Below are 25,977 nucleotides of genomic sequence, written 5' to 3' on the forward strand. Positions count from 1 at the left end.
TGGCAAGTTTCCTCTTATGGCTGACACCAAACATAGTGCCTAGGCACTATGATGATAGGTCCTACATAAATGCATAGATATCTAGAGAAATAGAAGGAACAGTGTTACTTTAAAAGAACAGCAAAAAGACAGTATATTAAGGCAATTTTCTCAGAACTCACGTGCGAAATTTAAATGTTAAGCATCAAAAAGCATAATGCCAAAAAACATTACAAAGATCTGTATATTAGAGGTATTAAAAGATTATTAAAACTATTTTAATAAGATGTTTAAAAATGACACCGAAGACTTTTACACTAACAGAATAATACTGGCAAGTCCAACTCTCTATTTTACAAAACAGAAGGTAAATAAAAAGAATTAAAATTCACATAAAACTTGGATGATACCTTTCCATCGTTACACCTAGTACCTGGGATCTGTTCATTGCTTTCCAGTTATATTTTTAAATGCCACTGTTGGTACTTTCATAGGATATTTTATGCGACCAAAAAAATCAGTTTTGACTTTTTAAGAAGAAGAAAAAAAATTAATAAACATAGAAAGTTTTCATCGGTACCGCAACCTCCTTCTACCTGCTGGGGAAAGCAGAGAACCATTCCGGTTTCCGATTGGTTCCTATCATCCCTAAGTGGGAGAAAATTTCAAAGGTAGATACAATTCCCCGCCAGGCCAATCTGATACGTTTTCCTTTGTTAGAAATACAGTAAAGTATGAACGTTGGCAGTGCTATAAGCCATAAAATAGTGGTGAGTGTTTCTCTGAGCCTTGTTATGATTAAAAACTGCAGCGGGGCCAGAGGGAGGCCCTCCTCACTTAAGGGCTACAGTGTGCTTTTAAACTTCCAGGCCAAAAAGCATTCCCGAGATCGATCTGTTTTGCCTACAGCACAGCTTTATACCAGCTCTCTTCTGTTGTTCATTTGCTGTTGCTTCCCACCCCCGATACAATATATTTTTTTTTTTTTTAGGGACAGAAATAATTTTAAACTATTATTTAAAAATGACATTAAAAACTTGGGCCTTCAGGTGAGAAAAATGTCAGAAGTAAATAATCCAGTTACTACTGGTTTCTCTAGATAAAATTAAGTATATAGATGAGACAAAAGTCTTTTATAGTCAATAGTCTAAGAATGTGTGTATGACTTGAAAAAGAAATTTCATAACAAAAAGAACAGTTGCTTTTAAACTGATGCCAACCACAGCTTGTGACCTCATGACTGTGGGTAGTCCATGTCTTATGACCAAGCCCTTGAGGTCTGACCAGGGAGAGGGTAGGGTGGAGTAAGGGAATTAAACACCAGAGTGCTATTTGACAGACATACCAAAGGAAGAAATTTTGAAACTCTGGTTTGTTGTTTATGGAGTTAAAGAGATTAAGAGATATTTTCACAAAAGGATGAAATATGCCAATAAGTTTACAAGATATTTGAATTTTGAATCAAAATAAAAAGAGGCACATCTGACTCCCTCAAAAGTAGATGCTAAATAATTTTTATCCTAAATGCCCACTAGAGGGAGCAAGGCAGAAGAGAAAATTTTATAGTATGATATTTAGCATTATCTTATGTCTAATGTCTGTTTGTTAGATTTACAACTTAATACTTTAAAATTGCAACATCTAAAAGTTTTTAATTTTAGTCAAGCAATATTTTAACCTTGACTGAACAAACAGCAAGTAATTTAAAACCATGGAATCATCCTTATACCTAAGTGTGTAAAAGATAAAAGAATGTTTGAAAAATACATGTCAGATGAATTTGTTCTGATTACTGCAGGAAGAGACTCTTAAATAAGGAACAGCTACAGTACATAGGTCTTCAAATCACCATCTCCACAGAAAGTGAAACTACCTACTGATACGAAAGCATAGTTCTCCTGATAAAAGAACGCCATTAAAATAAAATGATGAAAAGTCATTTTTTCTCTTTAACTTGAATAACAGTGTCCTGATAATACAGCTCCTTCTCAACTTGAACATAACACTGACAATAAAATGATAATGGTTAAGTATTTTTATAGTCTCTCTTTCTCTTCATAAATATGCAAATTAGTTTTTATGCTGCTCTAGAGTAGTTAATCTATCTAAAAATCCACAGGAGAAACTTCTTCTTAGGCTTATAGTTTGACTACACATGGTTGCTTGCTGAATTGGCTGCACTAATGACCTATTCCAACTTCTGTTTTAAGGGTGAGGGGATCGACACCCAACGCCGTAGAGAAACCCACTCAGGTTCTACAATAAAACTTGAAAATATAACCTTTTATGGAGGCAGTCAGACATTTTAGGGAGAGCTATCCAGCCGGACTCTGAAATGGCTACATGATTCCACGTTCTTCTGATGAGCATTCTCTTCCACAAAAATATTCATGGCTTTTCTTTGGGAGGCACCGGTCTGAAAATTCAAACTTACAAGCTATGTCAGACATGTGCCAGCACGTTAGCACATGCATAAAACATGATATGGTAAACAGAGATATCATACTCACTGTTTTGCCTTGGAGGCTCTGGGGACTGACAGACTGTAAAGTCAGGCCAGCGGGCATTGACCTCCTGTCAGGCACATAGACATGCTAGGAAAATAAAAGCACAATATACATTTCTGTGGTCAATGTCAGCAACGAGAAGTCTTAAATTTATACTGTAGAATACCATTTAAAAATGGCTGTAGTGCTTATGAAAGAAGATAGATACTGGGGGAGGTGGAAAAGGATATGGGGTGGGGGAAGAAATGGTGATAGAAAAACAAATAAAGTAAATAAATAAAATCATCTTCCTAAAAAAAAACCAAAAAACACACACAAACGCCCCAGAAGATAGATACTAAAATTTCTTGACTAAAATATGGATGCCAACAGAGTAATTCTCTATCATCTGGCTCAGTGGTTCTCAAACTTACTGATAGCAGGAACCCTTTATATCCTTAAAAAGAAAACTTAGTGACAAGAGGGATACTGTTTTACAGTTTTGAAAATCTCTTTAATGTCTGGCTATATTTTCACATTTGCTGCTATATTCAATCTGTCATGATAATCTTTTTTAGTGGAAGTACACAAAGAAAGTCCCACCTACAATATATACATATATATTGAAAAGGAAAGAGAACTTTAATAGCTTTTTTGGATAACTGTTAAGTATCTTTGAAATTACACTAAATCTTGAAAAGTGCTATTTTTCTTAAAGGTTAATTGCAAAGTGGTATCTGAAACTATATCAATCAACTTTTCGTACCCTGTTACAGTAACATCCATTAGTCTATTTGCAGTTTAAATGACTCTCTTAGCCATTCATGAATTTGTAGTATCAAACATTGGTCATGCGGAAAATACTGGTTTAGTGAGTTATGCAGATGTTCCCAAGTTGACACATCTCAGCATACAGCACCAGTAATGCATATTTGTTAGTAATACCACTGATCTTGAAGCATTGGAAAGCTAGCAAGCTCACAGCGGCAGATATGAGATTTCCAAAATTCTAATTTTTGCTTGCAAGCTCGAATGTTGCCATCAGTGACAGATACTGTCAGGTGCTTTCCATGAAGTGACAGGCTAACATTTCACTTTGAGAAGTGTCTGTCAAATACTAAGTCTGTCATTCGTTCAAATACTAACACTATACTTTGTCTGTCATTCATTCTTTCAAGTAAAAATGGTGTTTCATAAAAAAAAAAAAAAAAAAAGCAGCTAGTTCAACTTGCAACTCAAATAATCATGCAAGTGTTTTTCTGGGAGACAACCATTAGTCCTCTGGTACGCAATAGAAATGCTTGAAGTATATTTCCCATTTCATCACATAGAATATTAAAATGATAAAATTACCCTTTACTGTTTTATCAAAAGGATTCTTTTTTTAAAATGTTTTCATTTATTTTAGAGAGAGAGAAAGGGAGAGGTAGAGAGACAGAGGAAAACATCAATCAGATGCCTCCTGCACGCCCCCTACTGAGGATCAAGCCCAAAACCTGGGCATGTGCCCTGATCGGGAATCTAACCTACAACCTTTTGGAACATGGAACCAACACTCAACCAACTGGGCCACATCGGCCAGGGCTCAAAGGGATTCTTAAGTCAAACTGCTCCTTTATTTATTTTTACTGCAAGTATATAGCCGTGAAGCATACGATGACCTCTAGCATGGATTGGAGCCCTTCCCTCGATTTAGGCTTAAGGTACCAGTACTTCTACCCACCATTGCTTTTGCACTCTTTGAAAATGGTAACACAATGAAAAATGCCTTATCATTATTATAAAAATAGTTTTGAACTTACTTACAGGCTGCCTGAAAGAACCAAGGGGACCCCCAGGGAAACCCCACCTCCTAGGGGTCTATGGGCTATACTTCGAGAACCACTGATCACATCAAAGATAAGATCAAAGAAATATTAACCATGGTTTTAGGACTGGTCATAGTCCTGTGCCGAGGGGGTGGGGGGAAACTGGAAATGTTGGAGAAGTTTATTTGGGAGGAGGAGTTAACAGGGAACTGAATAAAGAGCACATATTCATTTAATATTTATCGTTAAAACAGATGATAGGCCTAGCCGGTTTGGTTCAGTGGATAGAGTGTCAGCCTGTGGGCCAAAGGGTTCCTGGTTCAATTCCGGTCAAGGGCACGTACCTCAGTTGTAGGCGCCTTCTGAGTGCAGGAGGCAACCAATCGATATCTCTCTCTGTCTTCCCCTCTCTCTAAAAATCAATGGAAAAATAGCTTCGGGTGAGGATTAAAAAACAAACCAACAAAAAACAGATGATAAATTTTGGCCAAGAATACAAGAAATACTAATAAATGAGAACACTCTCAACCACACATTAATAAGTTGTATTTGATCAGATTTTTCTTGAATATTGTTATCTTTATCACATATGATTTGCCTTTGGATGTACAAAGTGACAAACACTAAACTTTGTGACAATGAAGTTCAAAGAGAGGCTCACTTCCTCCCATCAGAAACTTCCTGACTGACCTGTCAATTTCTGGTGAACTCTTATTTACAGGAAAAGCAAGTAAAGGCGTTAGAGACCAGGAGTGGGCAAACTTTTTGACTCGAGGGCCACAATGGGTTCTTAAACTGGACCGGGGCAGGAACAAAAGCATGGATGGAGTGTTTGTGTGAACTAATATAAATTCAAAGTAAACATCACTACATAAAAGGGTACGGTCTTTTTTTTTTTTTAGTTTTATTCATTTCAAACGGGCCGGATGCGGCCCGCGGGCCGTAGTTTGCCCACGGCTGCGTTAGACAATGATGTAACGGAAAGATTCAGCCTATCACAAGGATAAGAAGAAGTGTATCTTAAAATGGCATAAAGCAAGAAATGCTTTATAATTAAAAAGAAAATGACAGGCCAGACATCGGAGAACAGGCTGTCTGATCGAAACAACTCTTCAGCATTAAGAGAAGCTGATCGATAAAAGCTCTCTGAAGTCACTTCTAATAATCTCCTAAGCAATGCTTTAACTAACTTAAGATATAAATTGAAACATGATCTCTTAAACTCAATTTTTTAGAAGTACATACCAGTAAGCATTGTTATTCCAATATTAAATTAGTATGTAAGGAGACATGTCAGTATGCCATATACTCAGCTGGTGGTTAGGAGATGAGGTTGGCAGGTGTAGAATCTGCGAGTGAAGAGCCAATAGAAATGCACGTGGTACTAACCTACATGGAAAGCTGATGGGATACGCTACCGAGCAGGAGAATGCATAATGCATCCGCTCAAGAACTTGTCCTGTGCCCCTGAGAGGTTTGATGCATGAGATTTAGACACTGCAGAACATTCTTCCTTCATTTTTAAAACAAAAAAAGGAGCTACCTTGCCTGTTCCTCCCTATTGTCTTGTCTCACATTCATTGCAGCTGTTCTGTGAGTTTAAAATTACTTCAAAAATAAAAATAAACACCCAACAAAAATACATAAAAATAAATGAATGAATAAATAAAAGACTAGTGTACTAGAAAAACCCACACACCACGGCATGCATAAAGCAGCAGCTGACACGAGATTAGCAGACGTTTACCTTAGGGTGATGGGCCCTGTGCCTGCGGTCTATCGTCACATCTCCTCTCTGAATTGGCGAGGTCACCTCTGATCTGTAGGTCCGTTGAGGGGAGTATCCCTGATATGCAGCTATTGAGCCATGGGAAGGTGACGTGGGGATCGAGTGCATCGTCTGGTCCGAAATATTAACCATGGTCTTAGGACTGGTCAGAGTCCCGTGCCGAGGGAGGGTGCTCTGCTTATTATAGAACTGACGCTGCTGCCACTCGTACAGCTGCCACATCGTGTCGTCTCTCATGGACCTTCGCTTCTCCTCTGCTCCAGGCCCCGCTGTTTTGTCGTGAGGGGACGGGGTTACACTGCAGAGACTCTCAGGCCTGGTCTTGCTGTTCCGCGGGAGTGTTCTGTAACCTTCAGGGTATCGGGCCACGACCTGGGCTCGGTGGCTTGGCATATTTCTCGGTAATGTTTGGTAAGAAATTACTCTAAAATAAAAGAATTGAAATGTAAAAATGAAGGGGAGAGTTGCTTTCCAGATTCTGTACTTTTTTTCTTCTGGCATATCTGAGGACTATTTTTTTTTTTTGTGAAAGATTAAAACATTGAATATTATACAAGGCATACGTTATAATGAACACATTTTAATCTTTTCATGAAATTTAATTTGATGGATTTAGGACATTACGTAAACAGCATCTATGTCACTTACATAAAAGACCCTTAGTTCTGCACAATGTACAGTTTGGTTTAAAGAAGAATATTTATACTTCTTTTATAACTAATATTCAATATTCAATATCTAATCCCATATTTGTTTCACATCTTATTTGTTTTTGTATAAAAAACAAAATCCTAGAATGTCATTCTCAGACACATCTCCAGGCAGTTAAATAGGATTTCTGGATATGGATGGAAGACCGAAGTCTTTGAGTTGTGCCCAAAGAACATGAAGACAGGAAATGAACAATTAATTGCAGGTCTATGTGGCTATTCTACTGTACCCTTTCCTTCAGAAAGCATGATCATGGAAAAGGCACATCAGTACATTTGTGTTTTAAAGAAATAATTTCCCTTGATTACTTTTCTTAACTTGAAAAATAAAAATCACTTAAAGCTAAAGCTAAAAATTTAAAGGCAAAATACTTAAAACACAGCATTTCAGACATAAAAATGCGAACAAAATCTGGCCAACTGAAAATTTGGGGGATTTGGTTTTCTTATCTAGAAGATGATTTTATCACCAAGTTATATTACAGCTTGAAAACCCCACATCTTATTCTGTATTCAAAATATGTCCAATTTCCCCAACCTTTTCCCTAAACTAAATTTCCTTCATCATGCTAATTGTTCCTTAGCTTTTCAATGTCTCCACTCATAACGGGCTTGCTCAAAATGGAACAAAACCTCCTAGATGAGAAACACTGCAGCGAGGCCGACCATCTGGTGACGCTGGGGCTGAAGTACCACTGCTCTGATATGACCAGTATAAAAAGCTCCATTCTTTGCTGCTTTCCTTCCGTAGATTCCCATTTCCCGTTTGGTCTCCCTCCCTGTTCCCCCTTGAAAAAAAGGCCAGAGTTGGCAACCCATGGCTATCTGCTTAGGAAGCTTGTCAGTCAGGGGAATTTGATGCCATTCAAGGAATTCTGCTCTAGTATTAAGGTAAAATTTACCTTCATTTACTTGCTCCTTCATAAACCCAAGAAATACTAGAGTGGCCTTGACATGCAAAAAGCTCTGGATTGGGCACTAAACTACATCACAGACGCATACACTGAAAATATAAATGTTATTAACTTTATATCAAGTTTGGAAATATGTGAAAAGATCGTTTACAATTATATAAGGAAGGGGCGTACATTGTCAATTAAAACGCACTAAAAACTGCCTATAAACTAATGTGTAGATTCCAGTTCAGAAAATATAATCACACCAGACACCTGTCAGTGCTCGGAAGTGGTCCTACCCTGTGAGCTGCGCCCTGTTGTAGCAATGTGTACTGAACTTGAACTGCAAGCCCATCATCTGACCATGAACACAGGCTGTTTTCCTACTCAGCTTGCCTAATTAACGACCACAAAGTTTAAAAGCCTCCTCTGCCATCTTTGGGACCACTTTTGGGGAGTTTTAAAAAACCAGGTTATTGATCAAGTAAGTTTATTTTTATCCCATATCCTGTCCAGCATTTTGAGAACTGTTTTTTCAAAAACTACAGTTTCCTTCTGTGGTCTTCCCCAAAGAAATTCAAATTAAGGAGAAATGTGATTTACTTTTAAGTGAAAGCTTAAAAAAGGAACCCTGGAGGCTCCTTCGTCAGGTTTAGTGCTCCATTCACCAGCAGCGCCTGTCAAGCACCGTGAAAACCCAGGCCCTGGGATTCCGCCAAGCAGAACAATGGCTTAAGGCCCCGTGCGTCTGAGCAGTACCCCCCACTCACAAAGAAAGTTGAAAGCTCTGTTCACAGATGCAGGGATCTACTCTTTGACGACATAGTAAACCTGTTTTCTTGCTACCAGAACTTGAACAATAAAAGCAAGCCTTTCTTAAAGTTTTACAAAATAAATGATTACCATGAACTGCCATTAGGCTTCTTTCTACCAGTAAAAATTAAATTATTTCATTATAAGACACCACAACTATTTTTTTTCCAGTATGAGGTTTATATAATAATGGAGATGATATATCTCAATGGTCCATACTGGACACTAGCCAGTGAAGCCAAAGCTGGAAGAGCAAGGCAGAGAAACCTTAGCTCAAAATAACCTTGGGCCAGCAGCCTTCAGAAGCTGTCTTGGGGGGGGGGGGGGGGGAGTCACAAAAAGTTTTCATGGATGTTAATTATACCCATCAAGGGACCTAAAAGTGCTTGAGAACTAATTGTCATGCTCATCCATTTTAAAACTAACTCCCAGATAGCTGTTGAACCCTTTTAACTTTCAACAGTAAGAAAGTATGATTTGCCCTAACCAGTTTGGCTCAGTGGATAGAGCGTCAGCCTTCGGACTGAAGGGTCCCAGGTTCGATTCAGGTGAAGGGCATGTACCCTGGTTGTGGGCACATCCCCAGTAGGGAGAGTGCAGGAGGCAGCTGATCGATGTTTCTCTCTCATCGATGCTTCTAACTATCCCTCTCCCTTCCCCTCTGTAAAATAATCAATAAAATATATTAAAAAAAAAAAAGTATGATTTTACTTGTAGAAAATGATTCCACAAAGAAGTGAGATTTGACTTGCTGGGTGCACATTCTGCAAATCTTTTGGCTGGCATTTTTATTGTTGTTTCCTGAAAATGATTACTACCTTAATAAGTATTTCCAAACATTCTTTCTTTCTTTTCTTCCCAGAACAACCTCTGGCTCCTCTTCGGTCTAATCAAATTTTACTTTTGGGAAATAGCAAATATTTCTGACAATTCTCCCTTGGGAAAGTTAGAGAAGGGAGCACGGACGGTGGGGAGGAAGAATATGGGCGTGAACCACACATCACTGGAGAGCGTTTTTGCACCTTGGTGGAGCTAACAAAAGGTGGAGCCACGTGCACCCAGGCTTTTGAGCTGTCTTGCTGAGCAGAAGACAGACTTCAGCCGATAACTGTAGATGTCAGCCATGACCACCGAGCAAACTGGATGCACCTTCCTATACCTTAGGAGTTCCACTATTAAAATAAGTTAATCTTCATTTAATCAAACACATTAATGCCTTTGTTTTCTGGTTTTCTACTACTGAGAGGTAAGAGTTACAGTAACTCTGAAGTTAATTTTTTTAAAAATATATTTTATTGATTTTTTACAGCAAGGAAGGGAGAGGGATAGAGAGTTAGAAACATCGGTCAGCTGCCTCCTGCACACCCCCTACTGGGGATGTGCCCGCAACCAAGGTACATGCCCTTGACCGGAACCGAACCCGGGACCCCTCAGTCCGCAGGCTGACGCTCTATCCACTGAGCCAAACCGGTCAGGGCTGAAGTTAATTTTTATGTGCATATGCCAGTACATTAGAGTACTTTTTAAATTTTGCATCATTAAATTCCCAACGAACGACAGAACACTTTTTCTCATCCCGTAGGTACCTGCTTTTCCTCCATTTCCTCTGGCCTTCATTTTTGTCTCCTTTGCAGACAGTCCCCTACTCCTTCCCCTCTACCCCTTAATTTAACCTGCGCAATCATTCATTACCTCCTCTCTTCCCAAATCTTTTCTGCGCAGTAAAAGGCACCAGACAACTTTGATGACCAGGCCCCCAGAGCAGGGCGTCTTTCTTGATTTGGCTCAATCACTCAAACCAGATTTGAGTGAGACCAGTTTGCAATCAAGCACATTCGAGCACTGAACTAGACAAGTCAAATGTATCTTGAACACATCACATCCCCCCGCCCCCCTCCTTATTTCAGTTACTCCAATAGCTTTTGAACTTCCTCCAATTTATTCTCCAGATTCTGTAGCCAGAATGATCTTTCTGGAACACAAATCTGAATACATATATTCCTGCTTATCTCTCCAGCCTCGTTTCTCATCCAGCATTGTAGCAGTTGTACCTAAGCTACAATGGATGTCTTTGGATTCCTTTTCCTGCTCTCTATCTAATCTATTTCTGCCTATCTAAACCAACATGAACATATCTTTATATGTTGACTGTATCCTGTTTCCTCCAGAAAGTTTTTGTGTGAACCCCTGGACTGTGTTGGCAGTCCCTGAAACATGTCCTTACAGCATCCTGTTCTTCCTCCATTGTATTTGTCACTAGATACTGCGCTTGTTTATTTAACTTTCTCCCCTCCTAGATAAGATTCTCTGGGAGAAATCTGGACTGCACCTTTTCACTGTTTTATTTTCTGGCCTCATGATTAGCACATAGTACCTAATAATAAATATATGAAAGAACACGTGTGTACATGAATGATACATGCTTATATGAATAAATATATTACTTAGTCATGTGTATTACGAGTTAAGCAAGTCAGGGAAGGAGATGGAGAACTAGAGAGCATAAGCCTTGACTTCCGTTACTCGCCACAGGAGATCTCTGCACAAGTTACCAATGGAAGACAGTCAGAGGAGGGAGGTAGAGGAAGATGGGGAGAGGGGGAGAGGGAGAGAGGGAGGGATAGGTCTTACTCTCATTCTTATTCCAAACAAACATGATCTCTACCCACAACCTGTGCTGCACCACAGGAGAAGAAGTCCTTGTCATTATTAGTAAAGTTGGGTGACAACAATAGGAGACAGAGAAAAAACACACACACACATTTGATTCTATAAAAAAGATATAGTAACAAAACTATAATATCTAAATCACAATGTAAAGTAATACCTTTAACTGGCATCTCAGAAGCCAACCTCCCCCAACACAGCATGAAAGAAACGTAGCCTCATAACACGTAACAACATGACACTCACCCCCTGGCTTCTTCTTCCTGACCCCTCCCCTTCTGGATTTTAATCCACTGCTCCAACTGCTGCATTGAGTTGGTTCTCTGTATGACGCGGTCAGCCTCTGGGTGGAAGGGCCCTGCGTTTGGGTGACTGCCCCCTCTGAGATCCGCCAGGCTAACATTGACTGTTTTGTTCTCTGAACTATTCACATTGACTGGCCTGTAGTGTCCGGTCTGAGCCGGGCCTGTTGACCCATCATATTCAGATGGCAGAGAATTCAACTTGACACTATTAATTTTTGTTAAAGGTCTATCTTGACCATCCTTCTGAAATCCATATTTTTCAGCTTCTAATGCCTTTTTTTCTTCACTTTTGCTGATTTCCTTGTTTTTCTGGTTATTCTGGACCTCTGGCTTAATCAGCACTCGATGGTTGGGAAAGTTATTGATTTCTTTCGCTGGTGCGTTTTCAGATGTGATCTTGTCCACTCTGAAATCAGAGAAGAAAATCATAGTGAGTCAGATGAAACAATGGACATATTTCTGAGATTCAATCTAGGAAAGATGTAAAATTACCTTTTACTTAAAAAAACAAAAACAAAAAACACACACCTAAAAGGGTCACTGAGGACAAGCCTGTACAAATCCTCTGAATGAAACAAAACATACCGAGAGTAAAAAGCGGTGAGTGTGCCCACCATTAGAAATCTGGAAAGAACGCAAATCAGATTGCCCCTTTGCAGTGAAACCACAAAATCCACACGTAAAGGACCGCAGCATCTAGCCATTTGAAATAAACAACACAGCTTCCAGCCAGGAGGGTTAATTCATCATGAGACAAACACGAGTCTGGTTTGTGGAAATGATGACACCAGGAAATTGCAGTCTGGTGCCATCAGAGATCTGAACCACATGACTAACCAGCTCTGTTCATATTCAAGAGGATCCGACTTTCGGTTAATAGCTCTTGGAGCCAGACGGCACGCACTCAGCTTCCAGCTCTACCTCCTACTAGCCGTGTCTGTCTTTGGGCAAGGCGTAGAAAATGACTGTGCCTCAATCTCCTTTTTGGTAAATGGGGATAACTGAAGGATGTTATGAGGACCAGGGGAGTACATTGGTGGCTGCCACCTTTATTATCACCCCATGCCATCAAGCAATTTTGGATTAGAATCTGGCATTCCATGTCCATCTTTCACCAGAAGGATGTGTCACTTAACTGTGTGTGTCTGGAACACTGGACAGTTTTACTGCTCACCATCCCAGTAGCTATCTCTACATCTTTCTGATGAGCATCAGCTGCCCTGAGACCAATCGCTTCCAGGCATTGACCTCTGTCAAGGTCAAGCTGAGTGTCTGAATCTGCATGAAATGGCCAAGATCAATGCTGGGAGCCTTTCAGGAACTGGCCACACTTCAATAGGTAAAAATGCTGTTGAATCCTAAGTGTGCCACTGATGCCAGTTCTGTGATGTGCAGACAATAATCCATAATACACAGCTATTGATCGGTAGGTAGTTTGGAATATGATCAATGAGGCAAAAATGAAATGGGACTGTTTTTCTTGCAGTAAAGTTAAGGACTACCCCTATATTCAGGTTAGAAAAAATGTACGGCATCTAGACTGGAAGCAATATTAGATACTGAGAAAATTTACTGATATGCTATGGAGCACCTTCCCCTTGAAAGACAATAGTCAGAAGACTTCCACAAAGGCACACTCACCCTAAACTTGGAGGTGGGGTGGGAAGGAATTTTTATCACAAATATCAAATATCTGAAAAGACTTTTTTAACTTAGTTACTTCTAGTCTATCTAAAGCTATATTTTAAACTAGAACTGTACTGCCTTTTGTCTTATGCCCCCCCCCCCCCCCCGCAATTTATCATTTAAAAAAATGTAATAAAAAAATCACATATGCTGACTTTTCTCTAACTGGAATAAAACTGATTCGGAAATGTATGCTAGGATAACATAACTGATGTAAAGCTTGTGATTTAACTTTAAAAAGAGACACTGAAGTTATTGTAGAAGATACATGCAAATATAGAAAATGAAAATAATAGGCCACGGAGATGGAAATTAGTCAGAGAATGTATATTATGCTTAGATTGCTTTATTCCACCAATGATCGCCATACTAGGGGACTATGTTATTGTTCACAGCTTAAATACTTTAGTAGGAATTCAGAAGCAATGAACTATCTAGTTAAAAACTGAATGTTTTTATGTCTTAGTTGATAAGCCTTAATAAATACTTCTAAGTATTCTGGCCATATAGGAAAGAGAGCCCATTACCCTAAAACCAAGCAAAGAAAATCTCCCAATAGTAATGAAATGAAATATGACAATAATTAGGTACCTTCAGTTTTAATAATCAATATTAACAGGGCAGGATTAAAATATAACAGCTAGAAGCAAAGTAAAAAATAATTTCTACATGGCAACAGTGATTGACACCAGGCTGGGCACATAGGTGGTGTTCAATAATTCCTGGCTAACCACCCAACTGGCTAAAAATTGTTACAGGCACGTAACAGGTTACCAGAAGCCAAACCAAAATATTGACTGTCATCTTTATTACCCTAAATTATGAGTAGTTATAAGTTTTTAGAAAACTTACAACTTATCAGAAAAGAAAAGTTAAAATTCTGAGATAATAAAGTACAACATATAATACTGAAAGTATTTGGAAATCAAATATTTCAATTATTATGTTGATTTCTGAATTCTAAATAATACCCTAACAATTTTACTTTAAAGTTAAAATTATTTTGAGATTTTCCATTAATTATTTTCACCTACATTATTTTCTCTAGCATTCAGGTGATTTTAACAAATGGAATTCCTTTTATTAGGTCTCAATCCAGAATATGCATATAGTTGAGGTGGTTTTTCTTAAAAATATCTGTCCTGCCGAAACCGGTTTGGCTCAGTGGATAAAGCGTCAGCCTGCGGACTGAAAGGTCCCAGGTTCGATTCCGGTCAAGGGCATGTACCTGGGTTGCGGGCACATCCCCGGTGGAGGATGTGCAGGAGGCGGCTAATCGATGTTTCTCTCTCATCGATGTTTCTGACTCTCTATCTCTCTCCCTTCCTCTCTGTAAAAAATCAATAAAAATATATTTAAAAAAAAAAAAATCTGTCCTGAGTTCAATCATGGGCCTTCTTTTTTTAATGCTCCTTATATTTCCCATGGCTCAATTAATAGTGATTACTTAAGTTGCTTTGGACTTGGCATTTTAAAAACAAACAAATACATAGCATCAACGTAAGTCTTTTACTCAATAAGTCATAAGACTTTATATGAACACTAAAAACGACTAAAGACAATCCTCTTTTTTCCTGAGAAGAAAAAAAACCCCAGAAGCACAAGTTAGCATTTTCCTTATAAGACCTGCTCAATTATCGCTGACTGGGAAAAAAATATTTTAACTTTATTATACATCTTTCTTCAAATGACAGGGATATAAAAAAATATATTTAAAGTACATTATTCAGCTTTAGAAACAGATTTCCTCTCACGAGTTCTTAATGTAGTTTAATATTAAAATGATCCATGTTTAAGCAGGAAAAAAATAACAACAATTTTAATGGTACATATTTATATTATCAAAGAATCTAAGTGCTGAAGTTTCAAAAGAAAGGATGTAGATTTCAGCAAAAAGGAGATATATTTAGAAATAATGTATATGCTTGATGAATTATTTTCTGGAGACATTCATCATAAATCAATCGATTAACCAGGTAATGCTGAAAACGAAAAAAACCCAAAAACAACAACAACAAAAAAACACTACCGAAACTCATAACAAAATATTATTTCAATTTATCAAACTTTAAAAACATACAACATAATTTTAAAAATATAATAAAATTAACTTCATGAATATAAATTCTCTTCTAAGATTTAGGACCTTAAAAAAAACAAAACTATCTTGTGTAGTTTTAAGATAACAATTAAAAATGTACTTACCGGAAATTAAAGGTAATTCTGTAAGAAGAAAGAACATTCAGTTTGAATGTTAGAATTCTGGATTCACCTCAGTACACGGATAGGTGAAAATGAATGAGGAGGAGAGGTGGGATAACAATGCAGGTGGTATCTCAGACTAACTTAGTAAGGTGTGTGAATTTTATATAAAACATGAATGAATCCTTGCTTTCTGAGAAATGATTTCATACAATGACTACTAAACTAAAATGATATGTACTAGGATAATGACATACTTACAAGGCATGGAATAAAATGTAAGTGGAAATCACCATTATTTTTCCTACAAGCCTTTTACCTTTTCACAGGTTCTGTCTGTACCAGGGCAGCATCTAACATGGCTTTCATCCATAATTCCATCTCCTTTCCTGTATCAGTGCAGAAATAATAGGTCCGCATGTTTGGATGGGCTGCCTGATTGAAAATGACACGATCGCTTTAAATAGGAATATGGGATCTGTAAAAGGAAGAAAAAAAAAAGTGGTTTTGTGCATAGATCACTACTATGAAATTTCAAAAGAGCAGACTTATCATAAATACAGATATAGAAATAAATGATTTAAGAAAAATATAATTCAACCTTGAAATTGTATAAATATTAATTTTTCCTTTTAATTTTACAATTTTTCTTAAAAAAAAAAAAAAAAGAATGGGAAGGAAGGAGGCAAAAAATGTAGCACTTAGTTGTGTCTGTTCCATGTACAAGTCCCTAGCAATATCCATTTACTATAATTCATGCTTTATTCAAGAATGTACCGTACCAGGTCAGTGTGACTCAGTGGCTGAGCATTGACCTATGAACCAGGACGTCATGGTTTGATTCCCAGTCGTGGCACATGCCTGGGTTAAGGGCTTGGTCCCCAGTGTGGGGCTTGCAGGAAGCAGCTGATCAATGATTCTCTCTCATCATTGATATTTCTATCTCCTTCTCCCTTCCTCTCTAAAATAAATAAAAATACATAAAAAAAATTGTTCCAGAGAAACCAGCAACAAAATAAATATGTACATATCTTAGTATTTCCCCTTGTTAGACATTCCTTTAGTCCTCAAAAGGCACTACTGTTAAAGCATTTGTCTAATCCTTATAGACACCTATATATAAACATAACAGATGTATCAATAATCCCAAATGGTATGTACCTTCAACTTTTATTCTCAAGTTTCAGAGTTGAAATATAAATGTTTTGGGTTTGAGGAAAGAGGCCTATGTAAATGGTAAGTAGTGTTTGTTTGATTTTCTTCATGGTGGTTCAATGTGCCTCTATTCCAGAAACAGGAAAACAGAATGAAGAAGGTATTGATGAGGCTGCTACCCAAATTGTGAGCACTGAGCTCAGCTTAACCCAGGGGCTGATCAGGCAAAGATGGACAGCATCAGTAGTGACATCAAAGTAAAACAAAAAACAAAAGAAAAACAGGTCATGGTGGGGATTCTGTGGGGGAAGCATTCTTAATTTCCATTTGAAGATGCCCATTTGAAGTTTCCATTTGAAGTTTCTTATTAGACAATGAACAACAAGGAACAATAAATAAAGGCTATGTCAGAACAGAATGAGGCAAAGAGTACTAAGTATGTAGTTAGCCTGCAATATATAAAAAGATGAGAGAAATAAATCTGGAACCACAAACTTTATTCTAATATCTTGACTGTCTCGCTTTATTAACAATGTCAATTAACTTTAACATTTTTTCCAGAAAGCACCAGAATATAAATAAATTCAACAAAAACAATGATCAAAATAACTATATAATCAACAAATCTTACTTAACTATGTAAAAAATATAAAACTATAGAAATAACTCAAAAGAGCCTGGCTGGTGTGGCTCAGTGGTTGAGCATCTACCCATGAACTAAGAGGTCACAAATTTAATTCTTGGTCAGGGCATATGCCCAGGTTGCTGGCTTGGTCCCCGATAAGGGGCATGCAGGAGCAGCTGATTGATGTTTCTATCTCCCTTCCTCTCTTTCTAAAAAAAAAAAAAAAAAAAAAAAAATCAATAGAAAAACACACAAAAGAAATAGCTCAAATGCTGTATGTCGCTAAAATAATTAAAACCACCTGCCGAAACCGGTTTGGCTCAGTGGATAGAGCGTCAGCCTGCGGACTGAAAGGTCCCAGGTTCGATTCTGGTCAAGGGCATGTACCTGGGTTGCGGGCACATCCCCAGTGGGAGATGTGCAGGAGGCAGCTGATCGATGTTTCTCTCTCATCGATGTTTCTAACTTTCTATCTCTCTCCCTTCCTCTCTGTGAAAAATCAATAAAATATATTAAAAAAAAAAATAATTAAAACCACCACAAAGTGTAACTGGTGTGAGTGGAATTTTGGAGAAATAAATAAAGACCACTGCCTATATTTTGATCAATGGAAGGAAGACTGGCTGGTGCTAAGAAGACCCCATTGCAGCCCTGACTCAGACACTAACAAACCACGCTCGTGATTTGACAGGCTTGCCATCTATGAAATGGAAATATTTACTAGATGGTGGCAAAGTTCCCTATTGAGCTCTGAGTTCCACACACTGTTCAACAATTGTCTATGAAGTTTCTACTTACCATGGTGATGAGCAGTAGCATCACTGTCAACAGACTTAGTAGTAAAAGTGGCTCATACATTCAGAGGAAACATCACAGAAGAGAGGATTTGAAACAGAAATTACTATCATTGTTACAGATAAAATTTAAATTAAATCAAATAATTACAGAGAGTATACACTTAACAGTCACTTTTATTGCTATTTTAACATTCTAGTATTTTTTTTAAGAGTCTAAGAACCCAACAAAATGTCCTAGGAATAGTACAAATTCAACAAACCTTTGTCAAATTAATGAGCTAACAACAACAAAAAAAATCTAAACCCATGGTCAAATAACAGTGTCAGTGTCACACAGTTCTAAATGAATACTTTTTAACATGGAAGGGGGTGGTACACAGGTCTGCTAGATTTAATAATACATTTTACGTCTCAACTTAAATGTTTTCTCAAAAGTACCTGATGCTCACAATGTACTTAAGACTAAAAAAAAAAAAAGAAAAAAGAATCTTTGCAAATATTCTATAAGATCATAAATGTACATACTTATATTATGTTAAAAAACATAGTTAGTATCTTTTATAGTACTCTTCCCCCAAATTTATTATGAAAAATTCAAGCATATAGTAACATTTAAAAAATAGTAAAATTATCACCAGGACACTGATAGCTATATATTTACCAGTTATTAGCATTTTTACATATTTGCTTTATCTTGAACCATTTGAAAGTATAGACATAAAGCCACTTGACCCTAAATATATGACTTCCTAATTAAAGTGACATTCTCCTCTTCAATCACAAAACTATTAACATACTTAAATATAAAAAAGACTAATTGAAATAACTTTTTGTAATAATCTATGGGTCAATATCCATTTTTCAATCCATGCAAGATTCAAACAAAGAATTAAAAAGTATGACTATTTCCTTACCTTAAAAGCATATTTGCGGTTAATGTGATCCTCAGAGGTAAGCATAGCTATCTGAAAACTAGGCAACAGTATGCTTCCCAAGATACCCTCTTCTTTCTCATCTAAGAAATAATTGAATATCTGATTAGAATTTTAAATGTCCCCATGAAGCAGAATTAATTTTCTCAAAATTTATTTTGACCAAATCAAAAGGTTTTTACATATAAATGAACGGTATTCAAGTACTGTTTAGAGTAGTACTTTATAAGGTGTTTAGGGAAAATATTAAATAGCAGAAGCATATTCTTTACTTTCAACAAATTTCCCTCTCCTAAGCAAATCAAAATTGGCTCCACATGTCAGAGATATGTCAATTAGAAATAAAAGCATATATTTGTTTGGCATATATATGGAATTTTACAAAGTCCTCTGACATGTCAATTATTGAAAATATATATTACCATGTAAGAAATGACAGGACTTTATATACTTAATCTACCAACATTCCTATGAGGATTAAAAATGCCCAACAATTCTGAGCCCAGACAAATGCATGGCCCTCCTGCTAACAGTCTTGGCTCAAATGACTCACCAATAAGGCATTCCTTTACTCATTTTAAAATGCTTCCTAGAGCCCTTACTTCTTTCTGGAACTTTCATTACCTTCCACCCTCAATACCTCTGACATGCTACATGTTCTTATCTATCTATCTATCTATCTATCTATCTATCTATCTATCATCTATCAATCATGTATCTATCAATCAATCAATCAATCAATCATCTTTCTCTTCTCATTAGAATGCAAACTCCAAGTAGTTTTGAATAAATGATATACCTGGAAGTATACATTTTAAAGTATACTATAAAAATTCTATGCTTTTCAGGACATATAACCTTGACGGTTTGCTTTTACCAGTCATTCTGATATACAATAAAGTTGTGGGAATAAATTACAGGCCTACAAGGCAAGCACATAAAATAAACTTAGGAAAATAAAACATTTATCTTGGCATAGTATGGACTCATGTTATTAACTTTCTGTTTGGGGGCAGAGATGTTTATAAAACCTGAAATACACAGTTCGTTATTAGAGACCCATGAGACAAGTTAATAAGCTATGCATTAGGCTGATGAACTCATCAATGAAAGAGACCATTAGAAAATTTTTTTTATTTTGCTTGCCACATTTTTTTTTATTATCATAAACTTAACAAGAATAAATGGTGAACTTCCAAAATAAGAAGAGCTGCATTAAATAGATATTATTTCTATAGCTTGTCTAATAACATGGAACAAAATTTTGGTTTTGGAGGAGAACCAAGATGGCGGCATAGGTTAACGCAGGAGTTTGCTGCTTTGAACAACTACTTCAAAAGTGAAACTAAAAGACGGAAGGGACATCACCCAGAACCACAGGAACGCTGGCTGAGTGGAAGTCCTACAACTAGGAGGAAAGAGAAACGCATACGGACACTCAGAGGAGGCACAGTGCTGAAGTCAAATTCTGAGGTGCGGAGTGCGCGGAGCGGGCTGGCAGCGGAGGGCGCGGTTGGCGTTTTCAATCGGGAGGGAGTCGCAGACTCTGAGCTCCAGATACGGGCGAGTCTTTAGGGACCCAGACTCAAACGGGAGAAGCAGGACTGTCTGGCTTCGGTCAGAGCGAGTGCAGCTTTCTCTCCGAGCTTTGCAGCGGGTGCTGGGACTCAGAGAGGCAGAGCCCCTGGGGACAGGACTGAGAGCCGCCATAACTGCTCTCTCCGGCCCACCCTGTTGATCCTGTGCAACCCGCCCTGCCCAAGCCCTGCACACAGGCATTTGCCGGATAGCCTCAGGCAAAGCCTAGATTAGCACCTCCCTAGAGGACAGAAGTTCTCTCACTGCTGACACAGCTGATTCTCATAGCCACTTGGCCTGGAGGTCAAACCCTCCCTGGTATTAGCTACAACAATCAAGGTTTAACTATAAGACTGCCCACAAAGACCACTAGGGGGTGCACCAAGGAAGCATAACAAAATGCAGAGATAAAGAAACAGGACAAAATTGTCAATGGAAGATATAGAGTTCAGAACCACACTTTTAAGGTCTCTCAAGAACTGTTTAGAAGCCGCCGATAAACTTAATGAGATCTACAAGAAAACTAATGAGACCCTCGATGTTATATTGGGGAACCAACTAGAAATTAAGCATACACGGACTGAAATAACGAATATTATACAGACTCCCGACAGCAGACCAGAGGAGCGCAAGAATCAAGTCAATGATTTGAAATGCGAGGAAGCAAAAAACACCCAACCGGAAAAGCAAAATGAAAAAAGAATCCAAAAATGCGAGGATAGTGTAAGGAGCCTCTGGGACAGCTTCAAGCGTACCAACATCAGAATTATAGGGGTGCCAAAAGATGAGAGAGAGCAAGATATTGAAAACCTATTTGAAGAAATAATGACAGAAAACTTCCCCCACCTGGTGAAAGAAATGGACTTACAGGTCCAAGAAGCGCGGAGAACCCCAAACAAAAGGAATCCAAAGAGGACCACACCAAGACACATCATAATTAAAATGCCAAAAGCAAAAGATAAAGAGAGAATCTTAAAAACAGCAAGAGAAAGAAACTCAATTACCTACAAGGGAATACCCATACGACTGTCAGCTGATTTCTCAACAGAAACTTTGCAGGCCAGAAGGGAGTGGCAAGAAATATTCAAAGTGATGAATACCAAGAATCTACAACCAAGATTACTTTATCCAGCAAAGCTATCATTCAGAATTGAAGGTCAGATCAAGAGCTTTACAGATAAGGAAAAGCTAAAGGAGTTCACCACCACCAAACCAGGATTATATGAAATGCTGAAAGGTATCCTTTAAGAAGAGGAAGAGGAAGAAAAAGGTAAAGATACAAATTATGAACAACAAATATGCATCTATCAACAAGTGAATCTAAGAATCAAGTGAATAAATAATCTGGTGATTATAATAGAATGAACTGGTGATTATAATAGAATCAGGGACATAGAAAGGGAATGGACCGACTATTCTTGGGGGGGAAAGGGGTGTGGGAGATGCTGGAAGAGAATGGACAAAAATCGTGCACCTATGGATGAGGACAGTGGGTGGGGAGTGAGGGTGGAGGGTGGGGCGGGAACTGGGAGGAGGGGAGTTATGGGGGGGAAAAAGAGGAACAAATGTAATAATCTGAACAATAAAGATTTAATTAAAAAAATAAATAAATAAAAAGGAAAAAAATTAAAAAAAATTTTGGTTTTACTATACTGTGCTTATTCACGTGTAATTCACAGATATAAAGAAGAAAAAACAAAACTGCAGATTTAGTCTAAATGGTAAAAAGAAATACAAAGTAAGTCATCAATTATAGAGAATATGACAATTTAAAAAAATGAGTGACATTCTGATTTTAAATCCAATTTTATATTTATATAAAACAAATCAGAAACAGCTCATGAAGTCATCTTTAATAAAAAAATCATTATCAAATAATCCAGTCTTCTTATGGAATAAAATCGACTTTCCTGAAGTTATTTCAGGACATGCAGAGGGAACACAGCACAGGGCCACTTCCCTGTATGATCATGGATTGTTTCCCGGCAGAACGCTAAGTAGCTGTGAGGTCTCAGGCAAGTTATTGATGCTGTGTATCTCAGTTTCATCAACCAGCAATTTAAGGAAAACAGGACTTACCTCAAAGAATTGTTGTGAGGGCTAAGTCAGTTAATAGACATAAAGAACTCAATAATGCACTCCGTCCATATCAAGTGTTCAATAAATATTGCCATTATTATTATAAAGTTAAAGACTGCCTATAAAACCTTCATCCCCCCCCCCTTTTTTTTTTAAGATTTTTTAATTGATTTTTTTAGAGAGAGGGAGGCAAAGAGAGAGAAACATCAATGTGAGAGCAAAACTTCTATTGGCTGCCTCCTGGGATGACACCCAACCAATTGAGCCACACCGGCCAGAGCATCCACTACTAGATTCTTCTAATGTTCCCCATCAGGGCATTCTTCTGTTTGGTTCTCTCTCAAGCCCGACCTAAATCACTGCCTTACTTTCTGTCACCCAGAGGGCGTGATATACTGCCAAACGAAGGGCAGGTGGTGAACAATGTTTATAGATGAACAAACTCTCTGCGGGGCCCAGCTGAGCCTTTTTAAGGTTGCACCGCAGTGCAATTTCTCCCTCTGCTCCCTCCTACCTCCTTCCGGCAATAGGGAGAGGCCCCACAGATACTCCCCAATAAGCCATTAATCTCCATCATAGAGCTTGCTTCCTGGGAACATAAGCTGGGACAGGAACCACAGAATCTCATCAATTTGATTGGATTCAAGTGGCATTTTAAATACCCGATTTCTACTTCAGCTTTAAAGATGTTGGAGAACAAGATAAAGAATACATACAAACTTACTAGTTCTCATTCCTCACCTAGAATACTTCAATACTCTGTTAACTGGTCTCTTGGCTTCTGGTGTAAGTGCTTTTTTCTAAAATGTACACTGGTGATTTTAAGGTGATTTTTCTAAAATGTACACTCAAATCCTGGTGTTATTCTTGCAGTCAGACGGAGTTTAAACTCATTAGGATGGCAAACAAATGCCTTTTATGCTCTGATCTACTTTTTAGCCTTTACTTCCTGCCAGGTCTTCAGATATGGCCCTCATTCCAGCAATATAAGCCCTATGTGTAATTTTACACACATTCCATGTTCACCCATGCTAAGTCCTTTGCCTAGATCACCCTTCTTTCCTAATTCCTTCCTTGTACAGGCCTGGTCAACAGTTATTCAACCTAACTGAACACTATGACATTCTCTCTCACACTCCTTCAGCTAATGTGTGAGTTCCATAAGAAGAGGGGTTTACATGGTTCACTTCTGCAAGTGCTACCCAATAAGAGGTCTGACACATCAAAAGCTCACTGCTAACTACCACACTAGACCATCATCATTTCTACATAACAGCTCCTAATAGTCTCTGTTACCTTCCTTCCCCTTTATAATTCCTTCTCCAGTAGCAGTTTGAATCACTCTTATGCTTAAAAACATCCAATTGTTTCCTTACGGCCTTTAGGGTAGAATCAAGCTCCGATGAGAATCCTGCATCGGAGCGATCTCCATCTCTCCCATCCATCTCCTTCCTACTGCCAGCCCCTCAGCTTGGCACACTGGTTTCTTCCCGCTCCTTCAATATTCCCAACACTTAAAGCCTTTGCATTACTGCTCCTCCTGCCTGGAATACTGTGCTCCCTCCAGCTCCTCCTTGTAATTTAGACCTTGCCATTTAAAATATCTGCTGAGCCAGGCCGGAGTGGCTCAGCTAACTGAGTGTTGTCCTGTGCACTGAAAGGTTGCCTGTTCAATCCCTACTCGGGGCAAAAATGGAAGGCAACTAATTGATGTTTCTCCTCTTTTTTCCTTCTTCTCTCTAACCATGCCCTCCAGTGAGGACTGAAAAAACAACCACCACCACCCACCAAAATCTGCTCAGAGTACCAATCCAGAGACCTCTCCCCCAGGCCCAACTTTCATAATATGACTGTACTTTCCTAAAAGCATCTATCATGGTCTTTTTTTTTTTTTTTTTTTTTACTTCTCTGAGTTTATTTACTGTCTCTCTGACCTCTCTAGTAAGTAAGCTTCATGAGAGCTTTCTCTCACTGGTGTATTGACAGCACCTGAAATAAAGCAGGTCCTGCTCAATAAATATGTGGTGAATGAATTAAGTTCCCTGGTAAGTTTTGTCAATAGGCTGACTATAGCATAGAATAACCTAAGCGACTGATTGGAGCAGGTTCATGATCTGCCTGCTGTATTGCAAAGCGTAGTGGGAACCTGGGCTTCCATCTGGTATTTGTTGCCCAACCTATTGTAAAAAAAATAACAAATCACTTATTCTCTTTCATTTTCTTTATGTCTTATTTTCCCTATCTGTGAAACACAAACTGCTCTGTCAAAAAATTCTGACAGCACACTCTATGTGTTAGTATACCAGATGCTTTGAGAGATATGGAAAAATGAATGAGGCCAATGTATTCAGCATACAGGAGAGATCTGGGTTGGGCTAAAAACCTGTGATTAAGAGAAGCGCTTGGGTGATAATTCTGGCTCTGACACTTAGTAGTTGTGAGACCTCAGGCCACCAAACTGACCTTGCTGTCCCTTAGTTCCCTTTTGTATAAATGAGTACATGATGTCCCACCTTATCTAATGGCTGTGAGGAAGAGATGAAATAGAGCATCTATGTTATGTGCTTAAACACTCAAACAACAACACTGCAAACTGTTCTGATCATCTCACTAAAATCTGATAGCTTTTATGTAAAACCTGACATTTTCTGTTGATAAAATAGTAAAATTATATAACATCATATACTTCTTTCCAACCATCTGAAGAACAGAAATGAGTTAAATGTTCTTTCTTTCCTTACTGTCCCCTCCCCCCCCTTACATTCCTCCTGTCAGGGGGACCATATTAAAATTAATTAATACATTGCATGTAAAATGCATATGGAATCTCATCCTCAACATAGCTTCTGAACTTACCTTTATTTTTCTCAAATTAAGCAAAAAGTTTTTCTATTTTAATAAGTGATGATGAGCACATATCCATGGGCAATAACAATAGCAAATTACAAGGAATTCAGTGTTGTTTTTTGTTGCAATTTAACATTTAGAAATTTTTACATGAGAAGTAGTAACAAACATTTTCTTGTTCTCATTTAAAGCTCTAAACAGTCTATAAATATACTGAAAAGGAGAGGAAAGTACAAATTATAAGCTTAGGAATAAAGCCCGAATATCAACTCCTTACTTTCCTGAAAGAGTGGGGAAACCTTTAAGGAAAATTGTGGCGTATACTTGGCACTGAACTGAAGATAATACCAAAATTGCAGCCTGACCAACATCTCTACAACAAAATGAAAATTTATAGGTTTAGTTAATTCTGACTCAGCAGTACTTTTCAACCACAGTTTGCAGTGGGGTGGGGGGAAAAGATGAATATAAGTCTGGAAATTTCAGATTTTGAAGGTTAATATGCTTTATTATTGCTTTGATAGATGACTACAGAATTTTGCCACTATTTTTGGGTATAATCACAAAGTAAATTTTAAAAACTGCTGATTGGTCCTAAAATCTTGTCATATCTAGAATAGTTA

General features: G+C 38.0%; 1 protein-coding gene across 19 annotated transcripts in view; it reads right to left on the reverse strand.

The window, feature by feature from the left end:
• Positions 1 to 25,977, reverse strand: part of PLEKHA5 (pleckstrin homology domain containing A5) — a 214,046-nt gene that overhangs the window by 53,980 nt on the left and 134,089 nt on the right. For 14 of the 19 annotated variants that reach the window (XM_036297408.1, XM_036297406.1, XM_036297407.1 and 11 more), the window contains 5 exons: positions 18,833 to 18,933; positions 15,661 to 15,776; positions 11,395 to 11,859; positions 6,021 to 6,486; positions 2,490 to 2,573 (listed from right to left, as the gene is read on the reverse strand). In XM_036297408.1, the coding sequence (XP_036153301.1) occupies positions 2,490 to 2,573; positions 6,021 to 6,486; positions 11,395 to 11,859; positions 15,661 to 15,776; positions 18,833 to 18,933 (1,232 nt within the window). Of the gene's footprint in view, positions 1 to 2,489; positions 2,574 to 6,020; positions 6,487 to 11,394; positions 11,860 to 15,660; positions 15,820 to 18,832; positions 18,934 to 25,977 lie in introns of those variants that run through there. The other 5 variants (XR_004965794.1, XR_004965795.1, XM_036297421.1 and 2 more) reach the window with 5 other exon arrangements.

The sequence above is a fragment of the Myotis myotis genome, unplaced genomic scaffold (genome assembly GCF_014108235.1).
Source record: "Myotis myotis isolate mMyoMyo1 unplaced genomic scaffold, mMyoMyo1.p scaffold_m19_p_3, whole genome shotgun sequence".
Lineage (NCBI taxonomy): Eukaryota > Metazoa > Chordata > Mammalia > Chiroptera > Vespertilionidae > Myotis > Myotis myotis.